The sequence below is a fragment of the Halichoeres trimaculatus genome, unplaced genomic scaffold (genome assembly GCF_033239565.1).
Source record: "Halichoeres trimaculatus isolate MK-OKI-2021-1 unplaced genomic scaffold, fHalTri1.1 fHalTri1_scaffold_13, whole genome shotgun sequence".
Classification (NCBI taxonomy): Eukaryota; Metazoa; Chordata; class Actinopteri; order Labriformes; family Labridae; genus Halichoeres; species Halichoeres trimaculatus.
Window position 1 is genome coordinate 28,438,783 of NW_027437191.1, and position 21,216 is coordinate 28,459,998.

At 39.4% G+C, this 21,216-nt stretch overlaps 1 protein-coding gene across 1 annotated transcript in view; it reads left to right on the top strand.

Annotated features, from left to right (window-relative positions):
* man1a1 (mannosidase, alpha, class 1A, member 1) overlaps nucleotides 1-21,216 on the top strand; it is a 235,490-nt gene that overhangs the window by 184,368 nt on the left and 29,906 nt on the right. Inside the window, exons 6-7 of the mRNA XM_074685022.1 lie at nucleotides 17,387-17,510; nucleotides 18,086-18,179. Of these exons, the coding sequence (XP_074541123.1) occupies nucleotides 17,387-17,510; nucleotides 18,086-18,179 (218 nt within the window). The remainder of the gene's footprint in view (nucleotides 1-17,386; nucleotides 17,511-18,085; nucleotides 18,180-21,216) is intronic.

Consider the following 21,216-nt stretch of genomic DNA (forward strand, 5'->3'; position numbering starts at 1 on the left):
GGGTCAGTAATGATGTGGGGTGGCATTTCTTTGGAGGGCCACACAGCCCTCCATGTGCTCTCCAGAGTTGCTGCCATTAGGTGCCGAGATGAGATCCTCAGACCCCTTGTGAGAACATATGCTGGTGGGTTCCTCCAAATGCAAGACAATGCTAGAGTTCATGTGTCTGGAGTGTGTCAGCAGTTCCTGTAAGACAAAGGCATTGATGCTATGGACTGGCCTGCCCGTTCCCCAGACCTGAATCCAACTGAGCACATCTGGGACATCATGTCTCGCTCCATCCACCAACGCCGTGTTGCACCAGACTGTCCAGGAGTTGGCGGGTGTTTTAGTCCAGGTCTGGGAGAAGATCCCCCAGGAGACCATCCACCACCTCATCAGGAGCACGCCCAACCATTGTAGGGAGGTCATACTGGCACGTGGAGGCCACAAAAACTACTGAGCCTCATTTTAAGGACATTACATCAAAGTTGGATCAGCCTATCATGCGTTTTTCCACTTAAATTTTGAGTTAGACTCCAAATCCAGACCTCCATGGGTTAACAAGTTTGATTTCCATTGATCATTTTTGTGTGATTTTGTTGTCAGCACATTCAACTATGTAAAGAACAAAGTATTTAATAAGAAAATTTATTTATTCAGATCTAGGATGTGTTATTTCAGTGGTCCCTTTATTTTTTTGAGCAGTGTATAAGGTGGTATTGAAAGGGTGTTCACCTGCCATTACAAAAACGAGAACGTTGCTTTATAATTTGCTCAAACCACAAGATAAACAAACAGTGCCAACATTTTTTGAACTCTTCTAGTTTCTATATGTTTTATTTATGGAGGAGAGAGCTGATAGAAACAGATCAAAAGTCCTCCTGACTCAGAGCTTCAGAGCAAACATCACTGACGTATTTTGGAAGCAGTATAGTTGAAAAGCCGTTCGCTGCCTACATAACCTTGACCCACATCGAGGCTGAATAAATCAGTACAAAACACTCACACACACACTTGCAAATGAGGCCCAATTATCAGCTCCCCCTTCATCCCTACTTCTCCCCTCTCTTCTTTCATTTTTTAAAAAACCTTCTTCCTCGTCTCACTCTTCTGTATTCCCTCCCCGTCCTTCCTCAGTCCATCCATCTTTCCTCGAGTGACCCAGTATCTAAATTCTGTTTCAGGACATGGTATTGTAGGTCCGGTACACTCCACGGCCTTGTTCTCTTTATCCCTTCCCTGCAGTTTTTGTTCATGGCTGTGTACCCTGTAGCCATCTGAAAAAAGCCCGAAAGAGGCCACGAGAAACAAGGCCACAGTTTCAAACGGTTATTTCTCATCTCATACGCAGGCAGAGACTTGTTTGCTCAAATGCTCTTGGATCATAGAGAAGAAGATAAATTCAGTATTCTGACGATGGGTTTGCTGAATGTACAGACGCTTTAAAAACAACCAAGTTTAGAGCCTGGGATGAAAGTCAATAAATCAATTAATCATATGATAAATGTAATAAACACAATAATTTTGCCAGCATCTTGTCAGTCATCCAAAATCTTTGTCTCCAGCAAAGGTTGGGCTGCTAGCATCAGGCTAGCGTAAACATACAGAGCACAGCAAGTGACTCGTTAGCTCGTCAGGAGTAACGCAGGTTAATGTATACAAATTAGGAGGAAAAAAGATGATTGTAAAGCCAAACGTCACAGCCCTAGAGTAGAAATATTAAAACTGAATGAGGAAGATGAGCCCATCAACACAGACGAGCTGGTGTGCAGCAACAAAAAAAGGCAGCACATTAAACTGGCATGCCACCTGATGAAGCTGATGAAGCCTCATGGATGAGAGATGAAACTCTGAACAGTCCAGTTTCCCAAGTTAGGAGCGTTCAGATTAACTCTGGCCTGGATGAGTGAGCATTTATATAGAAACAGAAACTTTGGTTTGCTGTATCCAAAAAGAAATGCTGCCTTTTTTAAAAAAAAAGTATTTAAAGTTTTTTTGTTTAACAATGCAAGAAAAACAAGAGACTGAAAGGAGATAAAAACAATAAAAAAAAAGGAACAAACAAGTTTGCAAACTACCATAGACAGTAGGACAATAATTGAAAGGTCAAAATCCATGCCAGTCCAGAATTGATATTTACAAGGGATGACAGTACAGTCCTTAGATCCAAGATTAAACCAAAGGTCCAAGTGCAAAGTCCAAGTATCGATTTCAAAAGGGAAAACCTGGTCTTAGATATATAGAGCAAGAATGTATAACTGATAACATCACTCATACACATTATCAAAACGTCACAGTACAACAAAAATATACATACTTTAGAAATGCTGCCGTTTAATACAGAGTTTTCTTCAGTGCAATTTTTGACTAAAATGCTATTTCATATATATAATAAAATTTTATTGCATTTGATTTGGTGTATGTGCATAATTATGATATATTATTTTTATATTAGTGGTTAATTTGGTCTCAAGATAGTGTGGCCAATGGTTATGTTTATCGTCAATAATTGTGGAACAATGTATCGTCCAGCAAAAGTTGTTATCGGCCCAGGCCTAACCAAGTACTTGGGAAACATGTTTTGTTCACTTTGTGGGCTGAGGCACCAATAACCCTTTAACAATCCTACATTCATGGCCCTGTTTACCAAGTTTAGAAGTCCTTCTTCAAATGTAATGAATCTGAATTGAACCAAATCATCTCAGCCAAGAAACACCATACAACCAAGAACCTGCAAACTAGAAGTGGACGTGCATTAAAACAAATGAATTGAAAAAAAAACTGATCTTATCAAGTGTTTTTGTCTTATTATCAATAGAAAATGTCTTTTTAGACCTAATATGAGCCACGTTTAAGTGACCAGTCTAGAAAGATGTCTTATTTCAAGTTATTAAAAGACTAAAATGAGGTCTGAATTAATTGCAACTGGTAAAAAAAAAGTTGCCAGTGGAACAAGAGAAAAGTTATTTGTATTACTACATTATTCTAGTTTTAAGCAAGTTTTCTACCACATATTTCCCGTTCTATTGGCAGATTATTTTTACCTGTTTCAAGCAATTCAGACCTCATTTTCGTCCTAAAATAACGCAAAACAAGATAATTTTCTAGACTGAACAGTTGAATGTGGCTCATACCGAGTATAAACGTCAGTTTTTACTTAAAATAAGAAAAAAACACTGGATAAGATTTGATTTCTTTCATTTTTTTTTACTTTGTGTTCTTTTGCTGCTGACTGTCTCAGGTCTGCTTTGACAAAGAGATTGTTCATCACAATGCGACCAATCTGTTTAGGTTTAGATTAGACTTTCTGCACGTGTTTGGATACTCTTCGAAACTGACTTTAAAAACAGTCTCAGCTGTTGATGCTTTCCAGTATCTTTCCCTCATATGCTTTATTTAGTATCTGAAACATATAAATTGAATTAGCTTCAAAGTGGATCTTTCATGTTACAAGAGTCCCCACTCTGGACTCTGATGTATGCGAAGAGATTTATTAGAAATTCCCCCCCTGTTAAACCCAACAGATTCTTAGGCCTGCTATGAAAAACCAGTAACAAACCAGATAAAACAACATTTAGTATGTTTATGGAGACCCCTTGAATAAATTATGACATAATTTCAAAGGAAAACTTCATAGAATTATTCATCAGGATGATCAGTGGGAAATCTTGTCTTGATGTTCGCTCGGTTAATCTTCAAGAGATGCTTGAAACAGCTTCAGCTCCATGACTACGTGATCTTAAATCAGAGGTTACAGCACCCAGTATAGAGTCAGAGGACAGTCCAGGACCCAAAGACCCCCCTTCCTCTCCCTCCTTCTTTCTGTTTGTACATAAACCCATTGATTGCCGCTAACTGAGCGGAAAATGCTGCTCAGATCTGATTGATTTGCTCAATTGATCCAGCACGGACTCTGGCCTCAGCAGAACAAATCTGGATGGACTGAGGAACATATCCGTTGAATTTTACTCCAGCAGAGGAAGAGAAAAGCATCCCTGAGAGGTCAGAATGACTCATCCAGTGAAGTACTCAGCTAAATGCACAGTATTGAATTTAACTTAAGCATTAGATTACAGTTTCTTCTGCTTTTATAACATGGAAATTCATCTTTAATCCTACCTCTTATTTCTTTGGGTCTTTGATAATTCAGCCTGTAACATTTTTATCAAGAACTAGACAAATTTTTCACAGTGTTGAATGTTTTTAATGCGTTTTAGATGTTAGATGGAAATAAGCCTTTACAGAGAACTAAGAGAATTAAGGGAGACTGGATATTCTGGATATGACAGCTTTTTTTGCAAAATGCAGATCGTAAGCGCCAGATAATGGAATATTTTGGCAATCTCAGACAATCTTAAAGTGTTTTAGCAAATGTGACACCTGATTTTTTTAGGGCCTGTGTCCACTACCAGCATCTTTTGCTCAGGAAGCACCCCCACCCTCAATATCACAGTTTTTTTTCCTCTGACTTGCTGTTGCTAGATTGTCGAGAAGAGGTTCTTACTTCCTTTTGTGACTGCCTTAGTAGAGTGTAACTTCCATGTTGGATACTTTAGGGCCTGTGTCCACTAACAGCATATTTTAAACAGGAATTACCCACAACCTCAATATCAGAGCACCTCTCAATCACCCTTACTGTTGCTAATTTATTAGGTAGGATGTCCAAATTCTTTGGTGACTGCCCCAGAGTATTTCTATATCATATGGTTCTTTAGGGCCTGTGTCCACTTACAGCCTCTTTTGGAAAGGTAGTACCCTTGACCACGATATTAGATTGCTTTTCACTTTAGCCTTTCTAGATTGTTAGGAAAGCATCCTTACATTATTTGGTGACTATCTTATTTGACTTTTTTATCTTGTGTGATTCTTTAGGGCCTGTGTCCACTAACAACATTATTTTCTGCAGGCAGTGCCCCCAACCTTGATATCAGAGTCCTTCTAACTAGCACTTGCTGTTGCTAGATTGTTGTGAAGACATTGTGATCCTGGAATTGGAATATTTCTATTCTATTTCATTACTTAGGGCCTGTGTCCATTAACAGCATATGTTGCAAAAGGAAGTACTATCAACTAATAGTAATTGCTTAATTGTTGGGTAGCCAATTTGATGTCCTTTAGAGACTGCTGTGTATGTTTTATGTATTTTACAGGTTTGTCTCAGTTTTTTTATTTTATGTTTTAATTTATGGAATTTTCCTTTGAACAGTAAGCCTAATTGATTGGAAAACAGTGCCATGGCATTAGCTACAGCTCTACTCCTGAAAACTGTACCCTCAAAAACAAAACATTAACAGTTTTTAACTCAAAGCACTATGATTGAAACAACCAAAAATAGCTGATGCCAAGGATATTTTAGTATCAGAAAAGTAGTGATGCCAGTGTTATGCACGCTGTGGAAACAGGCCCTTAAAGAAAATATCACACATACCCAACCTGGAACATCAAAGTGGGAGTAAACAACATTAACATTCCATTTGAATTGTGTATTAATTCATTTTCCTCCAATATTATGTACGAACATGTGCAGCTTTCCACCGTGTTCCGCTGCTGAACCTTGGCACTAAGCGCTGTTCCCCTGCTTTACTGTCAGAGTTCAATCCCAATTTCTTCTGACTCTTTCCTTTCCCCTCGCTTCACACACACATACACACCCCTAGTTACCCAGTCGTTATCAGCGTCAGCCAGTCTGTCCCATAGCTCTTCTATTAACATTTAGACTGATAAAGCTTTCGCAAATCACTCCCAGTGCACCACATACTCACTGGCTTTAATGGGAAGAGGCATTGTGGGAGTGTGTGTGTGTGTGTGTGTGTGTGTGTGTGTGTGTGTGTGTGTGTGTGTGTGTGTGTGTGTGTGTGTGTGTGTGTGTGTGTGTGTGTGTGTGTGTGTGTGTGTGTGTTGGAGTGATTTGACATCTGGTTCTGGGATCCTTCCTGAAATTAGCTGGTCATTCCTTTCACTTACAGTATATAGTAAACCCAGCATGGACTGTAGAAATTTCATAAATGTTCAAATGGGAATTTCAGTTATTGTAGCTTATTAGCAATACAATAAACAATAGTATTGTTTACAAAGTTGACAGAAAATATGCTTTTCCTAAGCAAACTTAGAATGTTAAAATATTGGATGAATTATCAGTCAACAGGGTAAAAAAATAAAATAAAATTGAATATTATTTTCTGCACATTGTGAAGCATGTTTTTTTTTCCTACCAAACTGCAGTTAAACATTGAATTATTTTATATTTCAGATAAATATTAACTTCGGTAACTCCATATACTCATTTTTTGCCTTGTACCTAAAACATTACCAGTTTTATCCCACTGTAGAGCATGCAGGTTATTATTAAACATTGGTATCGGATCAGTATCGGTATCGGTCGATACCCAAAGCCCAGGTATCGGTATCGTAATCAGAAAAGCTGGATTGGTGCATCCCTAGTTATTGACAGGTTAGCAAGCTAACAAACCTGAACTTAAGCTTACTGTATTTCTGTGTATTTCAGCAAACATTAGCAGTGTGTCTTTTGTACTTGTAGATGTTTTTTCAAGTTGAATGTGGTGTCCTTGGATGATTACAGAACTTCATGTTCACCTTTTCTGATCTAAACTCAAAATGATGCAAGTTTCCACCCAGTGAAAGCTTTTTTTTTCCATAATGATAAATGACCCTAGCTTATGTTATGTTTACAGCTCGAGGCTATGTGGGTGGTCGCCTCACGTGTTGGTTTGTTGAGGCGTTGCATCGTAAAGTGTGCTCACTATGTATATGTCTGCTGCATTGTAGGAAATCCAATTTGATTTCAAAATGTAATCCTTCTAAAATAATCCATGTTTTATCAAATATAGTCTGATCGCATGTTTTTTTGTGAAAAACTGTAACAGATTACACTTACAGATTACATAACAGAAAAAATAGCGCAGTTACATGTAATCTGTTACTCTTGATTAAGGATTCACCAATATGAAAATTTTGGCCATTACCGGTATGGGATATTAATACTGCGGTTATGGCCGATAACTGATATTTACCGATATCAATATTGGTAAAAAAAAAAAAAACATCTGAGATGATCAAATTGTGAACATACAGAAAATTTTGCAATATGAATTTTTCAATATCTCCCTTTATTTTCAAACTTGTTTTCTTTGTCCACTCTTCTTGGGTAGTTTTGGTGTTTACATAGTAAACATAGATACATAGATGCTCTAAAAATGGCCGGCAGCTAATGAGCTAATGAGCTAACATCGGCCTACCTTTACACAACGGCTGATGATGATATTAATACCCATATCTCGTGCATCCCTACTCTCCATGCCTGCTTATTAGTCCGAAGGTTGGAAAACACTCAAAATAACAGGATCTCAGTGTCTGGAGGAAGAGTTTGTCTAAATGATTTGCTAAGAGCGGCTAACACAAGCAGAGCTGGCACCACCCATGACGAAAAAATTTATTAATATGACTGAGGTCGATCATGTTTAATATTTTCTGGTTGGCTAATAAAATGTAGGATGACATGTTAGCTTACCAAAAGTGAAACCAAAACCCTAAGAGCCCTCTCATATGGGCATGGGTTGTGTGATTTTTACATCCCATAAAAGCTGATGTAGAGAAACTGATGGCTGGTTTATATTTGGGCCTTCATGACTTCTTCAGCACATTTTTGAAAATACTTCTCTTATGTATGAGTAGGGTAACAGTTTCACCGCTCCGAGGCATCTTTTTAACAACAAAGAAAAGTCTGGCAGTCAGAGTATGCAGACATTTTTCTTTTTAAAGCAAACACACACAAATTCAAACACTTGCTCTCAGTGCAGCTCTCCTCCACTGTAACCTGAGGCAGTGGAAGGCAGCCATGATTTAAAGCCTCTAATTAAGTTGCTAACTGTGAATCTATTGCAATTCACATTTTCTCTGCGCCCGCAGGAGAAGAAGCACAATAGATTTTTTAAGACAGAAAGGCGGAGAATTCAAGGGAAGGGGGAAAACTGAGGTCATGGCATGGGAGAGGAGGGCAGAGAACAGGAAGAAAAACTGGACTGAAATACCGGCTTCATCCAGCGACACAGTACTTTGATAAGGGAAGTGCTTTCTAACATAATAGCAGAGAAGCATGAGAGGGCACTTCCTGCGTGGACAGGCTAATTTATGGAGATGGTAAGGCTTTTCTGTTTTTTTTCCAGCTTTCTGCTTGGCACCACAGAATTAAAATCACAGTTGTTGGACTGGAGAATGGTCCGGAGGGTATGGCACGGGGAGGCTCGGATTTGTCATTTCACAGCTGGCCAGGAAACGGCTGCAGCAGTGAGAGGCTGCATAAAAGATTGGGTACCCCTGAAAGGACAAACAAGATAGACATGGCTTTAAGAATGCTGGGAAATGTCCTACAATGCACACTCATCATTCACAGTCGGTAATGACCCAGTTTTTATTATAGGTCAAGGCCTTGATTCATAATTGTTGCGTGGACTACTTTAGCTCTCGGCTATTATTCTCCTGGCTGAACCTACAGCCGCAGCTTCAATAGGTGACGTCAGATTATCCGTACTGATGTTCCAGTTGATGCTTTTTGAAAGCATTCAAGAGGAATCCAGCAGACAAAGAAGGATGAATAGTCAGTTGTTGATGTATTCTGATTTTAGTATGGATGTTGCAGCACTTTAACATCACAGAAAGCAGCTTAGTCAATGATCTTGCATTTCCATTTTGTCCATGCATAAGTACTTGGCAAGTGCTTGGAGGTTTTAAACCTGTTTCAGCTCAAAGAATGGGCCATTGTTATCGTTGATGCTGCATTCTTGACCACAGAACCGGTAATGGACAGACTAATGCTATTTCAAAGTGCATTTGTCATCTTTTGGAAAGTGTAATGGCATTTTGACTTGAATTGACCCGAACCCATTTGTACTTTCCGTGCACAGATCAGCCACAGCTCTCCTTCCATTTGTCTGATCCTGGGCCTCCTTAAAGGGTTTTGACCTCAGGCTCTGATTTTGTAGTTTCACTGGGGTTTCCCATCATAACCCAGTTTCAGCAGAAGCCACCAGATTTTACCCAACCCTTTTCTATTCCATTCCCATGCAAACTAGCAAGACATGGTGTTGGATTTTTGTAGAAATTGTAGACATCCAACTTTATGTAGAGTCAATAGCAACAGCAGAGTAAGCTGTTTGGCATTGGCATTCTCATGGTGCAATGATTTTGTGGCCCAAATAACCCTACCAGAGACACCGCCATTGTGCAGCCAGGGTCTGCACCGTAGAGAATCTTAATGGAGCCGGGAGACAAAAAGGAGTTTGTTTATTCTGCTTTTGAAAGTGTAATATGGCAGGTGTCAATCATGTTAAACATGACATAAAACCCTGTTTTTGACGTCGAATAATTTATAAAAAAGGAACTGGAAAATCACTTAGAGAGCGCAGACCTCGGCTAAGCATATTGTGATTGTCACCAACACATTAGTCCTACTTTAATGTTATACTCCCTTTCAGCAGACTGTCTGCTACAATTTGGTGTTAGTTGCTGGTTTGTACCATAATTTGTTACCTGTGTTAAAAATTATGATGACCCAGTACATATTTCATATTCCAGATCTTAGTATCCAGAATATTTCCAGGATCTGGATCGTTCTTTTAGATCTGTCAGAAATTATGGTGACCTTGTCTTGTATTGTTTTGCAAAGCAATCCAACCATTTGTCCTGGAGTTATGTACACATATGGTGAAAACGACCCTATCTCACAATGATAAAGAATCCTTTAAAAATATCCTGGATTTAGACGGTGATCCGGATCACCTCCAAAATTTAATTACTTCTTCCGTATCCCATTTTGAGCATTTCCTGATAATTTCATGAAGATCTTTTCCTTAGTTTTTGAGTTATGTTGTTCACAGACAGACAGACAAACAGACAAACTCTCCCAAAAACACAACCTCCTTTGCAGAGGTAGAACAAGGACTTGAACACAGTGTAGTCAAATAATATATTCATATCACCACAGCATACAGATGTGAGAAACATTTCTTCGAGATGTTTTTATTTTTTAATGTTTGACCACACCTAGAATGAATGGGGAGACAGAGTCTTTGACCTATACTGCAGGCTGTCACCAGGGGGAGCAGTTTTTATGGCAACTTTGCTTGGAGCAGAGCAAGATGACATCCATTTCTTTACAGTCTATGGGCGCAACCCACGTTCTTAGTTCTTTGCAAATGTGGCTCCATTTGAAAGAGAAACACACATGCTTTCTGACGGTACAAGATTTACGGCAAAGAAGCATTGTAACAAGAAACGTTTTGTAAGGGAAATCAAGTTTAAAGAATAATTGAGCGTTTTTCACCCCACTAAGAATAGATTTGGACAGCTAGTTGTGCAGTTGTTGGCAGATTCAGACTCCAGATTCAGACAAAACAACATTAAATGGGTCCAGATCATCTTCAAAGTTGCAAAACATTGTGGTCATAAGTCTGCCCCTCTGATTTAGCCAATCTCAGTATAATATCATATCATTTATGTGCAAACACTTTTCCTTAGTTAGCCAAATTCAGAATTACTGTCATAATCATGGCAAAGTTTGAGCATTAAATCTATTACAATAATGCTGAGCAGTTGCCACCAACTCTCCAGCAGATGGTAAAAAAAATTCATTCAAATCATGTGTGCCAACAAACGTCAGTGTTTGTAAATAAAATGTAGTTTGCCTAAAATGAATGCATAATTGCTTATTTACATACAGGCAAACAGAGGACGGAGATGCTCTTTGCTCTGCTGGGCAATTTGAAAGCATTTCACTGTTGCTCGCACTTTGTGAATTATAAGCTGTCTTCTTGTTTCATTCTCAGGTTTAGTCAGTGCAAAAGCTTTGCAGTCCTTTGCTAATTTGGTTCCTGACTATTTTTCAATCAGTATTCCAACAGTTTGGTTAAAAGCAAGCCTCATTAGCTCAACATTTAGACTTGGGAGTGAGAGACACCCCTGTGCCTCCTGTTAGTGAGTTTGATTCTCAAAACTGACGCTGTGCACCGAGCCAGCTTTTCAAACCAGTCTCTATTCTCATGGCTGCGAAGAAAAAGAAGCCAAATGAGACTACAGAAAACAGTCAGCAGCTTAAACTTATTAGTATATACACTCACCGTCTACTTTATATTAGGCACACCTGTCCAACTGCTCGTTAACGCAAATTTCTAATCAGCCAATCAAATGGCAGTAACTCAATGCATTGAGGCATTTAGACATGGTCAAGACGATCTGCTGAAAATATCCAGTGAGCGGCAGTTCTGTGCACCAAAATGCCTTGTTGATGCCAGAGGTCAGAGGAGAATGGACAGACTGGTTGGAGCTGATAGAAAGGCAACAGTAACTCAAATAACCACTGGTTACAACCGAGGTCTGCAGAAGAGCATCTCTGAACACACAACACGTCCAACCTTGAGGCAGATGGGCTACAGCAGCAGAAGACCACACCGGGTGACCCTCCTGTCAGCTAAGAACAGGAAACTGAGGCTACAATTCACACAGCAACACCAAAACTGGACAATAGAAGATTGGAAAAACGTTGCCTGGTCTGATGAGTCTGGATTTCTGCTCCACATTCAGATGGTAGGGTCAGAATTTGGCGTCAACAACATGAAAGCATGGATCCATCCTGCCTTGTATCAACGGTTCAGGCTGCTGCTGCTGGTGTAATGGTGTGGGGGATAGTTTCTTGGCTCACTTTGGGCCCCTTAGTACCAACTGAGCATGGTTTAAAGTCCACAGCCTACCTGAGTATTGTTGCTGACCATGTCCATCCCTTTATGAGCACAGTGTACCCATCTTCTGATGGCTACTTCCAGCAGGATAACGCTCCATGTCACAAAGCTGGAATCATCTCAGACTGCTTTCTTCAACATGACAATGAGTTCCCTGTACTCAAATGTCCTCCACAGTCCCCAGATCTCAATCCAATAGAGCACCTTTGGGATGTGGTGGAACGGGAGATTCTCATCATGGATGCTCAGACGACAAATCTGCAGCAACTGTGTGATGCTATCATGTCAATATGGCAAGTGCGTTAAAACATTATAGCATAGTCAGCAGTGCAAAGACAGTTCAGAAACATAATAGTGGGATTGTAATTTAAAGATGCAGAAAGTTTCATTTCATCCAGTAAAATAGGAGGCTGGTTGTTAACTGCTGAGGAAAAGGGGCCAGCAGGACATCTGCATTAACACAACAGTGGCCTCCCGTCAGATGGACTAATACAGTCGTACTCTTCTGTATGCCAATGGATGAACGCCAGTTTTTGGGAACCCAGTGCAGAAAACAGCGAGGGACAACAATGAGCCTCCATCAGGAAACAGCCATGTGGTTCATTTCACTCTAATTGGAGCAGCGGCAGCTCCCTGACCCGATGATTTAATTTGCTTTACAATCATGAATAATTAATCATTACTTATTTCAATCACAGTTTATTCACTGTCAAGTTTTATTGAAAGCGAGCACAGTTAGGAGCCGGACTAATTGATGAATTTCAGTTTCTCGGACGTAATGATCCTAAATGATTAGAATCTGTTTGTTTCTTTGCCAGTCTTGCCCTGTGGCAGTTTGGGTTTTTAATAACGAGCCTTGTTGCTTACACACGGCTGTTGCAACATCGCTCCCCAGAGTCTGGAAGGATGATAACAATAAAACATGTTTAAGACGACATGTGATTTACACGCGATGAGCTTCCTCCTGCTCTTAGTTATACTTGACAAAATGAAACTATTGCAGCTCCAGCCTCAATTTTCAGTTTCCCTCAAGGTTGTGTTTTATTTCTTATGATTCAGACTTTAATTAATCTGTTAAATGATTATTGTTTAATCTGTTTAAAAAGTTTAAATAGTCAATTTGGGTTAATCCCCACTCTTTTATTCTACCCAAAGTGCTTTGACTACTTTGTCAGCTCTGGTTTTTAAAATGCATTTCTAATTCTTTATCTTCCAGAGACTCACAGACAGCCTGGAAGAAATGATATTAAACACACTCTGTTCTTTCTGTCTCCAGTATTATTCTTTTAAAAAGTGCTTTTCATTGGTTTGCGTCTGCTGGATTTACGCAGCAGCTTTTCCCTGCTGTCTTTGTTTTGTTCTCCTTAACAGGGATTTAGTGTTTTCTCACAGCAGGGCTTTGGGAGGGATTGGGGTGGACAGGGGTGAGCCGTTAAGATGTGTGTTTACCTCTCACACCCTACCAAGAGAGGAGATTTATCATGCATCGCGGGGTTTATAAAAGGATTGAAAGAGATGGACAGAAAGATCTGAGTGAGAGGAAGCAGAGGCAGCAGAGGGAGAGGAGTGTTCTTCTAAATAACACTCTGTATACGATGGATTTTAAGTGAACAACACACCATCTCAGCTGCATAATTATGTTATCATCTTTGCTGTTAAAGAGCGAGGCTGACCCGTAGCAATTTGGTTCTCACCACTGAAAGGATCACTTAACATTTTTAATTTCTACTGTCAAAAAGTGACTGGAGCCTTTTTCAAGTCTTTTTTCAAGGTCAATATATAACTAAACTGGAAATGTATTTTCAAATCTAAAACCCTAGCATTTTAACATATGTCTAGCTAAAAGTACGGCCATTCATTTCTCTCTGAACTGAAATTCAAATGCATAGTTCTGACAGGTGTCATTTCAAAATAAAACTATAAGTTTAGTGCATTAGCTTAAAAGTCTGTTACTCATAACTGAAAACTCGTCTTGTTTGTAAATACATCTGCAAAAACCATCAGAGTTGGTAATATTTAATAGGTATGAATAACAATTCATATTAAGATCATAGTGATATGCAATTGGACAAGACCAGAATGACACTTTGCATAAGTTAAATTGGAATAAAAACAGAACAAAATGATAGATAGATAGATAGATAGATAGATAGATAGATAGATAGATAGATAGATAGATAGATAGATAGATAGATAGATAGATAGATAGATAGTTCATAGATAGATAGACAGATAGATAGATAATCCTTTTCTCCAAAAGAGTTATTCACAATCGTGTACGTTTTTTCAAATTGAATAAAAATCAATGGGTAAAAAAGTTGGACAATTTTGGCAAGTTCATGGGTATTTAAAGTTGTCGAGAATTTTTTTCTCAACAATTGAGAAATATCTCAATACATATTGAGATATTTAAGTTAATGATATATGAACATAAAGTTATCATTTTAAGTACAATTTTAACACACTAAAGATACCTGCAAAGAATTACAGATATTTAAACTGGGCTTGAATGATATCACTATTTTTCTGAGAAAAAAGTCCACTTCTGAGCGAGTCAGAAAAAAAAATGCGCGATTTTACACTTCAAAATTCTCAGAATTCTGACATTAATCTCAGAGTTCTGAAAAAAAAGTCAGAATTCCTAGATAAAAATAATTATCTTAAATTTTAATGGCAGAATTCTGACTTTAAACACATAAAACAAATAGATATGAAAAATAAATTGGACTTTTTTTTTTTATTCTTTTTTTTTTTTTTGAGAAACCTGACTTTAATCTCAGAATTTTGACACTTTAAAAAAAAAAAAAAAAAAAAAAAAAGACTTTCTTTCTAGTTGATTTCAGGGGCCCTGATCCTTTTCTGTAGAATGGAGGTCAACGGAAGTAAGATATGTAAATACCTACATGGCAGGAATGGTCTTTCTATTGGTTTCAACCATTTTAGAGTTACCTAAAGTGAAGTATGGTTGAATAGAAGAGAGTTGTCAAAGGTTAACCTGTTTTAACCAGATGCATTCTTACAAAAAAATATTTATAAACATTTAACATTTAAGTTTTGATGGTAGTCAAAGGTCAAACAGTCGGCATGTTTCAACTGTGTTCTGGCTCTATCTACAGTCATATGTGGATCTTTGGGATACAGTTTTAATAATAGAAGTCCATGGTAAAAGTAACTTGTTCTGACTTGCTCACCAATGTCTTCACTTATTTTTTGATAAGTGAGATTACGTAGAATAAAAAAAAAGCAGATATTCAGTTGTTGAGATCCTGAATTATTATGGATGCTACATTCTGCTCTGAGTTGAAACAAGTAGGAGCGCAGCTTGTTGTGTTTATTTACTGTAACTTCCTATGATATAGAGTAAACAGACAGCGCCATAGACATACTAACGGCAAACTTGTGTGAGGTAATTGTAGACTTTCAGATCCTATTGTAATTTGTGCAGCAGTGTAAAGCTAACAAACACTCCGCTCTGTTTAATCAGGGATTCTTTCTCGCAGCAGTTGTGTGCTCTGACCCGGTGTGTGTCTCTCTGATGCTGCTGTGGTCCTCTCCGTGTTTGGTTGACTTGATTAAATCCATGGTGTAATGGGAAACAAATTATGGCTTGTGCAGCATGATGAGTTGAAGGGGGGATAATTAGTATGTTCATGCACCTCTCTCAAGAGCTGTGTGTGCGTGTGTGTTCGAGTGTTTATGGCCCTTCTCCCAATTCACACTCCTTCTCCTCCTCCTCCTTTTTCTCATTTGCTGGATGTGTCCCGAGTGTGCAGTTCATGTCCGTGTGTCCACTTGTAGCAGCACAGATATCCCGCTGTGTGATTCGCAGTGCGCTGAATCGCTAATGTTGTGTATTCACGAGGAGGTTGTTGAAGCTTTGCCACCAGAGGCATCAGTCCTTGGCTTGGAAGTGATCTGTCAGTGGTTGTAATGATCCGGCACACACAGCATGTCTTGGTCTGGGTCTTCTGTCCTTGTCAAGCATAGCAAGGGTCAGTAACTCTCACATTCAATTACAGTTTCATTGTTACTACAGGCAAGAAGAGGTGCGAGGGAAGAGTCCTTCAGGTTTGACTGACGTACGGAAACAGGCGAGGATGAGATGTGCTTGTGGAGGGAAAAACAGAAGCTAAAGCATCCAGGAAGATGACAGATGGAGTGAGCAGTCAGGTTGTAGTGCTGCTAATGTAACTCACTCTGTATCCATTTTAAGGAGCCGCTCATAAATGTCACAAGCAGAAAATGACAAATATTACAGGCTTACTAATATAACAGACAAATTGCAGGAACATTTTAGTCACAATTCAAAGTATGACTGCTGAGTCACCGTGAGTTTTAGAGTGACTTTTGGAGATTTATCGCCTCTTTCAAGCCGTCAGGGTTTTCTGTTCACTGATGAATAAGTGACTCATTTTTGTTTCTTGTGTAAAAGCCTACAGATTTGTTGGTATTAGTGAAAATTAAATACACAAAGCTTAGAATGGGATTAGGAGAGTCTTTGTGGTTCAAAAAAGTGTATCATAATGCCAGAATGGGTGTTCCATTGCTTCCTCTGCAAACTACTTTACAACTTCTACAAGTGTTCCTTCATTTTTTTACTGGTGCTCACTCTGTTCTTTACCCAAAGAGTCTTAACTGCTGCTTTTTCTGCATTGCCTTTTAATTCATGTACATTGAAGTTGAGAAGTTGTGCTCTACCCGCTTTTGCTTTGTAACAATGTAAATGAAAGTGGGGGGCAGTGTGCTCTCCCTGCCTTGGTGTTTAATGTATGAACATCAAAGTGTTAGGAGGTGTGATGTGATCTACCAACCTTTTGCTTTTCAACAATGAAATTAAAGTGGGGGACAATGTGCTCTCCCTACCTTGGAGTTTCATGTGTGAACATCAAAGTTTGGGAAGGTGTGATCTCCTTGACCTGGAATTTCATGTATGAACATCAAAGTTTGGGAAGGTGTGATCTCCCTGCCCTGGGGTTTCATGTCTGTACATCAAAGCGTCAGGAGGTGTGATCTCCCAGCTTTGCGTTCCCTGTATGGACATCAAAGTGTAAGGTGGTGTGATCTCCCTGCCTAAGTGTTCTAAGTATAAACATCAAACTGTGGGGAGGTGTGCCCTCCCTGCCTTTGCATTTCATGTATGGGCATAAAAGTTTGGGGGGTGTGATCCCCCTGCCTTAGCATTCCATGTTTCATGTATGTACATTTAAGTGTTAGGAGGTGTGCTCTCCCTGCCTTGGCATTTCATGTATGGACATCAAAGTGTTAGAAGGTGTGATCTCCCTGCCTTGGCGTTCCATGTATGTATATCGAAGTGTCAGGAGGTGTGCTCTCCCTACCCCCTTGTTTCATGTATGGGCATCAAAGTGTCAGGAGATGTGATCTTCCTGCCTTTCATGTATGGACATCAAAAGTGTTAGGAGGTGTGGCTTCCCTGCCCTGGCATTTTATGTATGTGCGTCAAAGTATTGAGAGGTGTGTTCTGCCTGCTTTAGGTCCTTGTATTCCACATGTACAAGTGGTAGGGAGGGATGCTAAAGGAATCTAAATGACCAAATTAAGATTTCTAAACAATATTAAACCAGCAGTTTATCAACACATTAGCTTTGATTACTTCAGCTTTTAACCTCTCCCCCTCTGTTTTTCTCTCCATCCAGTGGTATCGGTAGAAACTGGCCCTGGGCATCAGGCGGCAGCAGCATCCTGGCAGAGTACGGCACCCTGCATCTGGAATTCATGCACCTCAGCAAACTTTCAGGAAACCCTGAGTTTGCACAGAAGGTAACAGACACACAAAAGAAAAGATGATATTGGTTTTTCTGCTGTGAATGACAGCGTTTGTGCAGGATTTCCACTTCAACTTCAGATGTGTTTGCTGAAAAAGTTGGAGGGATTTTTTTTTCAAAAAAGGAAGGAATAGAAAAAGCTGAACAAACAAGATTCTTTAGACTTTACTTTCAGATAATGATTTTCTTTTGAATGTTGTTATCTTTGAAACAATGCCATCTGTGATTTAAATAATGAATAGACATCAGAACTGGGACCTGACTTTAGTGATGTCAGCAACAAATATGCAGCCATTGTTACAAGTATTGATGTCGTTTTCACTCAAAGAGGTAATGGGAAATTTTGCATTAGCTATTTAGAACTACAGGAAAGAATATTAGAGTAAGCGGATGTGAATCTGGCCTGCTTGGTCGGGTACAAAACTGTTTCTCCTCTCATCTAACCTTCTCTTGATATTACAATGCTTCTACCTTAAATCTCTACAGTCCAGTTGCCTTGTTTTCAGCTCTTCAGAATGGTTTAACTGTGCTCTACTTGACACTTTTGTTGTTTCCTTTGTCTGTCGTCAGGTGATGAACATCCGGAAAGTACTAAATCGCCTGGATAAACCTCAAGGGCTGTACCCCAACTACTTGAACCCCAACAGCGGCCAGTGGGGCCAACGTAAGTCATTCTCAACATTTACCACATCTTATCATTCCTCTCCTGCTTTGATCAGGCTCCAGACTTGATACCTGTAAAGTTTCCTGTTGTATTACCACCAGAAGTTATCAAAGGTAGAGTCTGGCAGTGTAGCCTAAAGTTCAAGATTGACAAGGAAAACATGAGAAAGGATACTTTGGAAAATTTCTTGAACCTTTTGAGGAGAGATTGTGCAAGAAACTTACAACACCTCCAGCAGAGGTATCAAAACTTTTTTCAGCCAAGCAGTCACTAAAGCCCATTTTCCACCAATTGGTTCAGTTCGGTTCGTCTCAGCATGGCGCACATTGTAGGGGGTTTCCACTGACTAATCCTAGGACAGATCCCCAAATAACCAAGACTTAACACTTTTTGGGACCCTCCCATAGGGGGTGCCAAACTAAACTGATCCAATCGCAGAAAGGTGGAGCTACAACACTGCAGTCAGTTGACTGGGTGGCTGCTGTATTTCCCCCTCGTGGCACACAGTCTTCTCTGAATCAAAAGCTTGATTGCACTTTGTATTAAAGAGCAACATGGAAATCACAAAGAAGGCAATTGTGGATGTCTTCCATCATTGTTCTTTGTTTAATTTGTCGCGTTTTTCTTCTTTGTTGGATTTATTAGCGGGGTACACTTTAGCATCATGGCTATTATTTAATTGATGTGGCTATCGGCATCCGGCTTACACACCACCTACCACAAGGGGGCACAGTTGGTTGTGGAAACACAAACGGGACCAGGCTTAACCGCATAGCCAACCCATACCAAACCGTACTGATCTAAACGGGACTGCTTGGTGGAAACGGAGCTTAAGTGTGGTCAAACATACTTGTGCCATCATTACAGACTTCAGAAATCAAACCTCACCTGTTTCTCAGGTGTTACTTGATACCAGATGATTAGCAGAATTTGCGCTAGCGAATTTATCTCTTTATTATGGATTGGTCCAGTCAGCATAGACACGTGTTGTTTAAAGGCCCTAATGTCAAATCCACTCATTTTCTCATCAGTCTTTCCACTTGCGCTTTGTTAAGGCTCTTTACACCCAAGCAACCTGCTACTTACCCATGTCACTGTCGAGTATGTTCACCCCCACTCCACCCCCTGTACCTGTCTTTAACATTGAGTGTCTGTCCACGTGTCTACTTCCCCACAAGGTTGTTGTAACAGGGTGTAATTTAGTGTCCATTATCAGACCCTTCAAAGCAAGGAGCTGAACAGGTAATGACGATAATGACAGAGAAAGGAGAATATGAGGAAGAGGAGGTAATGAGGGTGATCAGGGGAAGAGGGAGACAAACGTATGGAAATCTGAAAGAGAAGAGTTGAGAGGTATGGTTTCAGACGGGGATCCAGCAGTAAAAGCCTCCTCAACTGTCGGCTGTCACACGAGTAAAGCAGCTGAGTGGATATAATGACAGTGACATTTACAAGAGCTCGGAGAAGAGCTGGATATCAGAATCTATTTTCTGTCTCATTCTTAAAGCTGCTGTAAGTGATTCTTGACCACGAGGGAGCAGAACTGAACAAATCGGTTGTGACAAGTGTTATCATTGCCAAAAGATCGAATCATCAAGTCTCAAAAACGATGTATGGACTCCTACTAAAGACAATCTCTCTCAATAATCACTTATGACCCACGAGAGGTGTTTGTCTGGCTCTGATTCAGACGACTGTCCCTTCAGCCTCTGATTCTTATCCTCCCTGGATGAATTGTTTTCAGCTTCACATAGCCTGATGTAAACCAGATCATAAGCTCGTCCTTAAAACCAAGCTAGCTGTGTTAACGAGCTGTATGATCTGTTGGGGAGTTTTTCTCTTCACCCTCTTTGATACTTTTGAAAGACAGATTAGAGATGACAAGGAGTTTTAAGCCAAAGCAAGAAACTCATTCCACCATCAATGGAGACTCCAGAAAATCATCACACAGTACAAATCTAAGTAAAAAAACCCTAATTTGTTTGTTGAGACAATAACTCCCCATGTTCTGACTCCCCTAGCTACGTGAGGCTCGTATGGCATTTGTCTTCAGGCCAGATGCTCTCATGGAAATAAATAAAATTGATATTGTATCAAAAGTTAATATTATTATTTGATATATGAGTGTTCATTCCAACACACTTATATTACCTATACTACAGCAAGCCACCAGGGGGCGGCTGCAGTATTTTAGGTTTTATATTTATGAGGCTGTCAAACCATTCATTGGCAAATGTAGTCATAAGTTGTGGAGAACACCAACAGGAGAAAGGCCTATTATAATTAAGAACAAAATAAATTAGCAGTTTTTCTACTCACAAATAGGAATGGTTACCTAATTAGGTTCTTTTATAGGTACTGACCGAATTCTGTCCGAAGGACCATGTACCGTTTCACTTAAAATCAAATGTTGCCATGTTTAGGTACCTGTGACTGTGAGGGAGTGGAAGAGCAGGTGATTTTCAATGCTGGACATGAACACACCATTTCAAGATTTTTTATATTAAGAAATAAATATGTTAAACTGAAAACCTTTAAGTTTTTATGACTGAAAAAATGAATATATCACCACACAAACTCACAAAAGTACCAAAAGTTGGTACCGTTTAGATGTTTGAAAAGAATATTGATACAGTTAAATATCATAAGACTTTGACCTCTGAGACAGTTTTGATATTTTAACTCTTAATATCGATATTGTTGTAAAAATAAAAGTTCATATTTTAGCCGAGTTGGAAGCAAAATACGACTCCCGCCCACCCACCGCAGTAGATGGCACCAAAGAGCTACTATCCTGAATGTTGATAATGTGGGTTTTTGTCGCACTGAGCAAGTCCGTATGCCATAGACATCAATGTTTCCTTGGTCCTTTAATTTAGAGTAATATTTTCATTAAACTTAAACACCATCTCTAGTTAACTGTGTGGATTATCGCAATATATCACAATATTGTGATTAGGGATGGGTACCAATTTAGGTACTATTATTGGTACTGACCAAATTCTGTCGAAGTACCTTTCATATAAAACAAAATGGT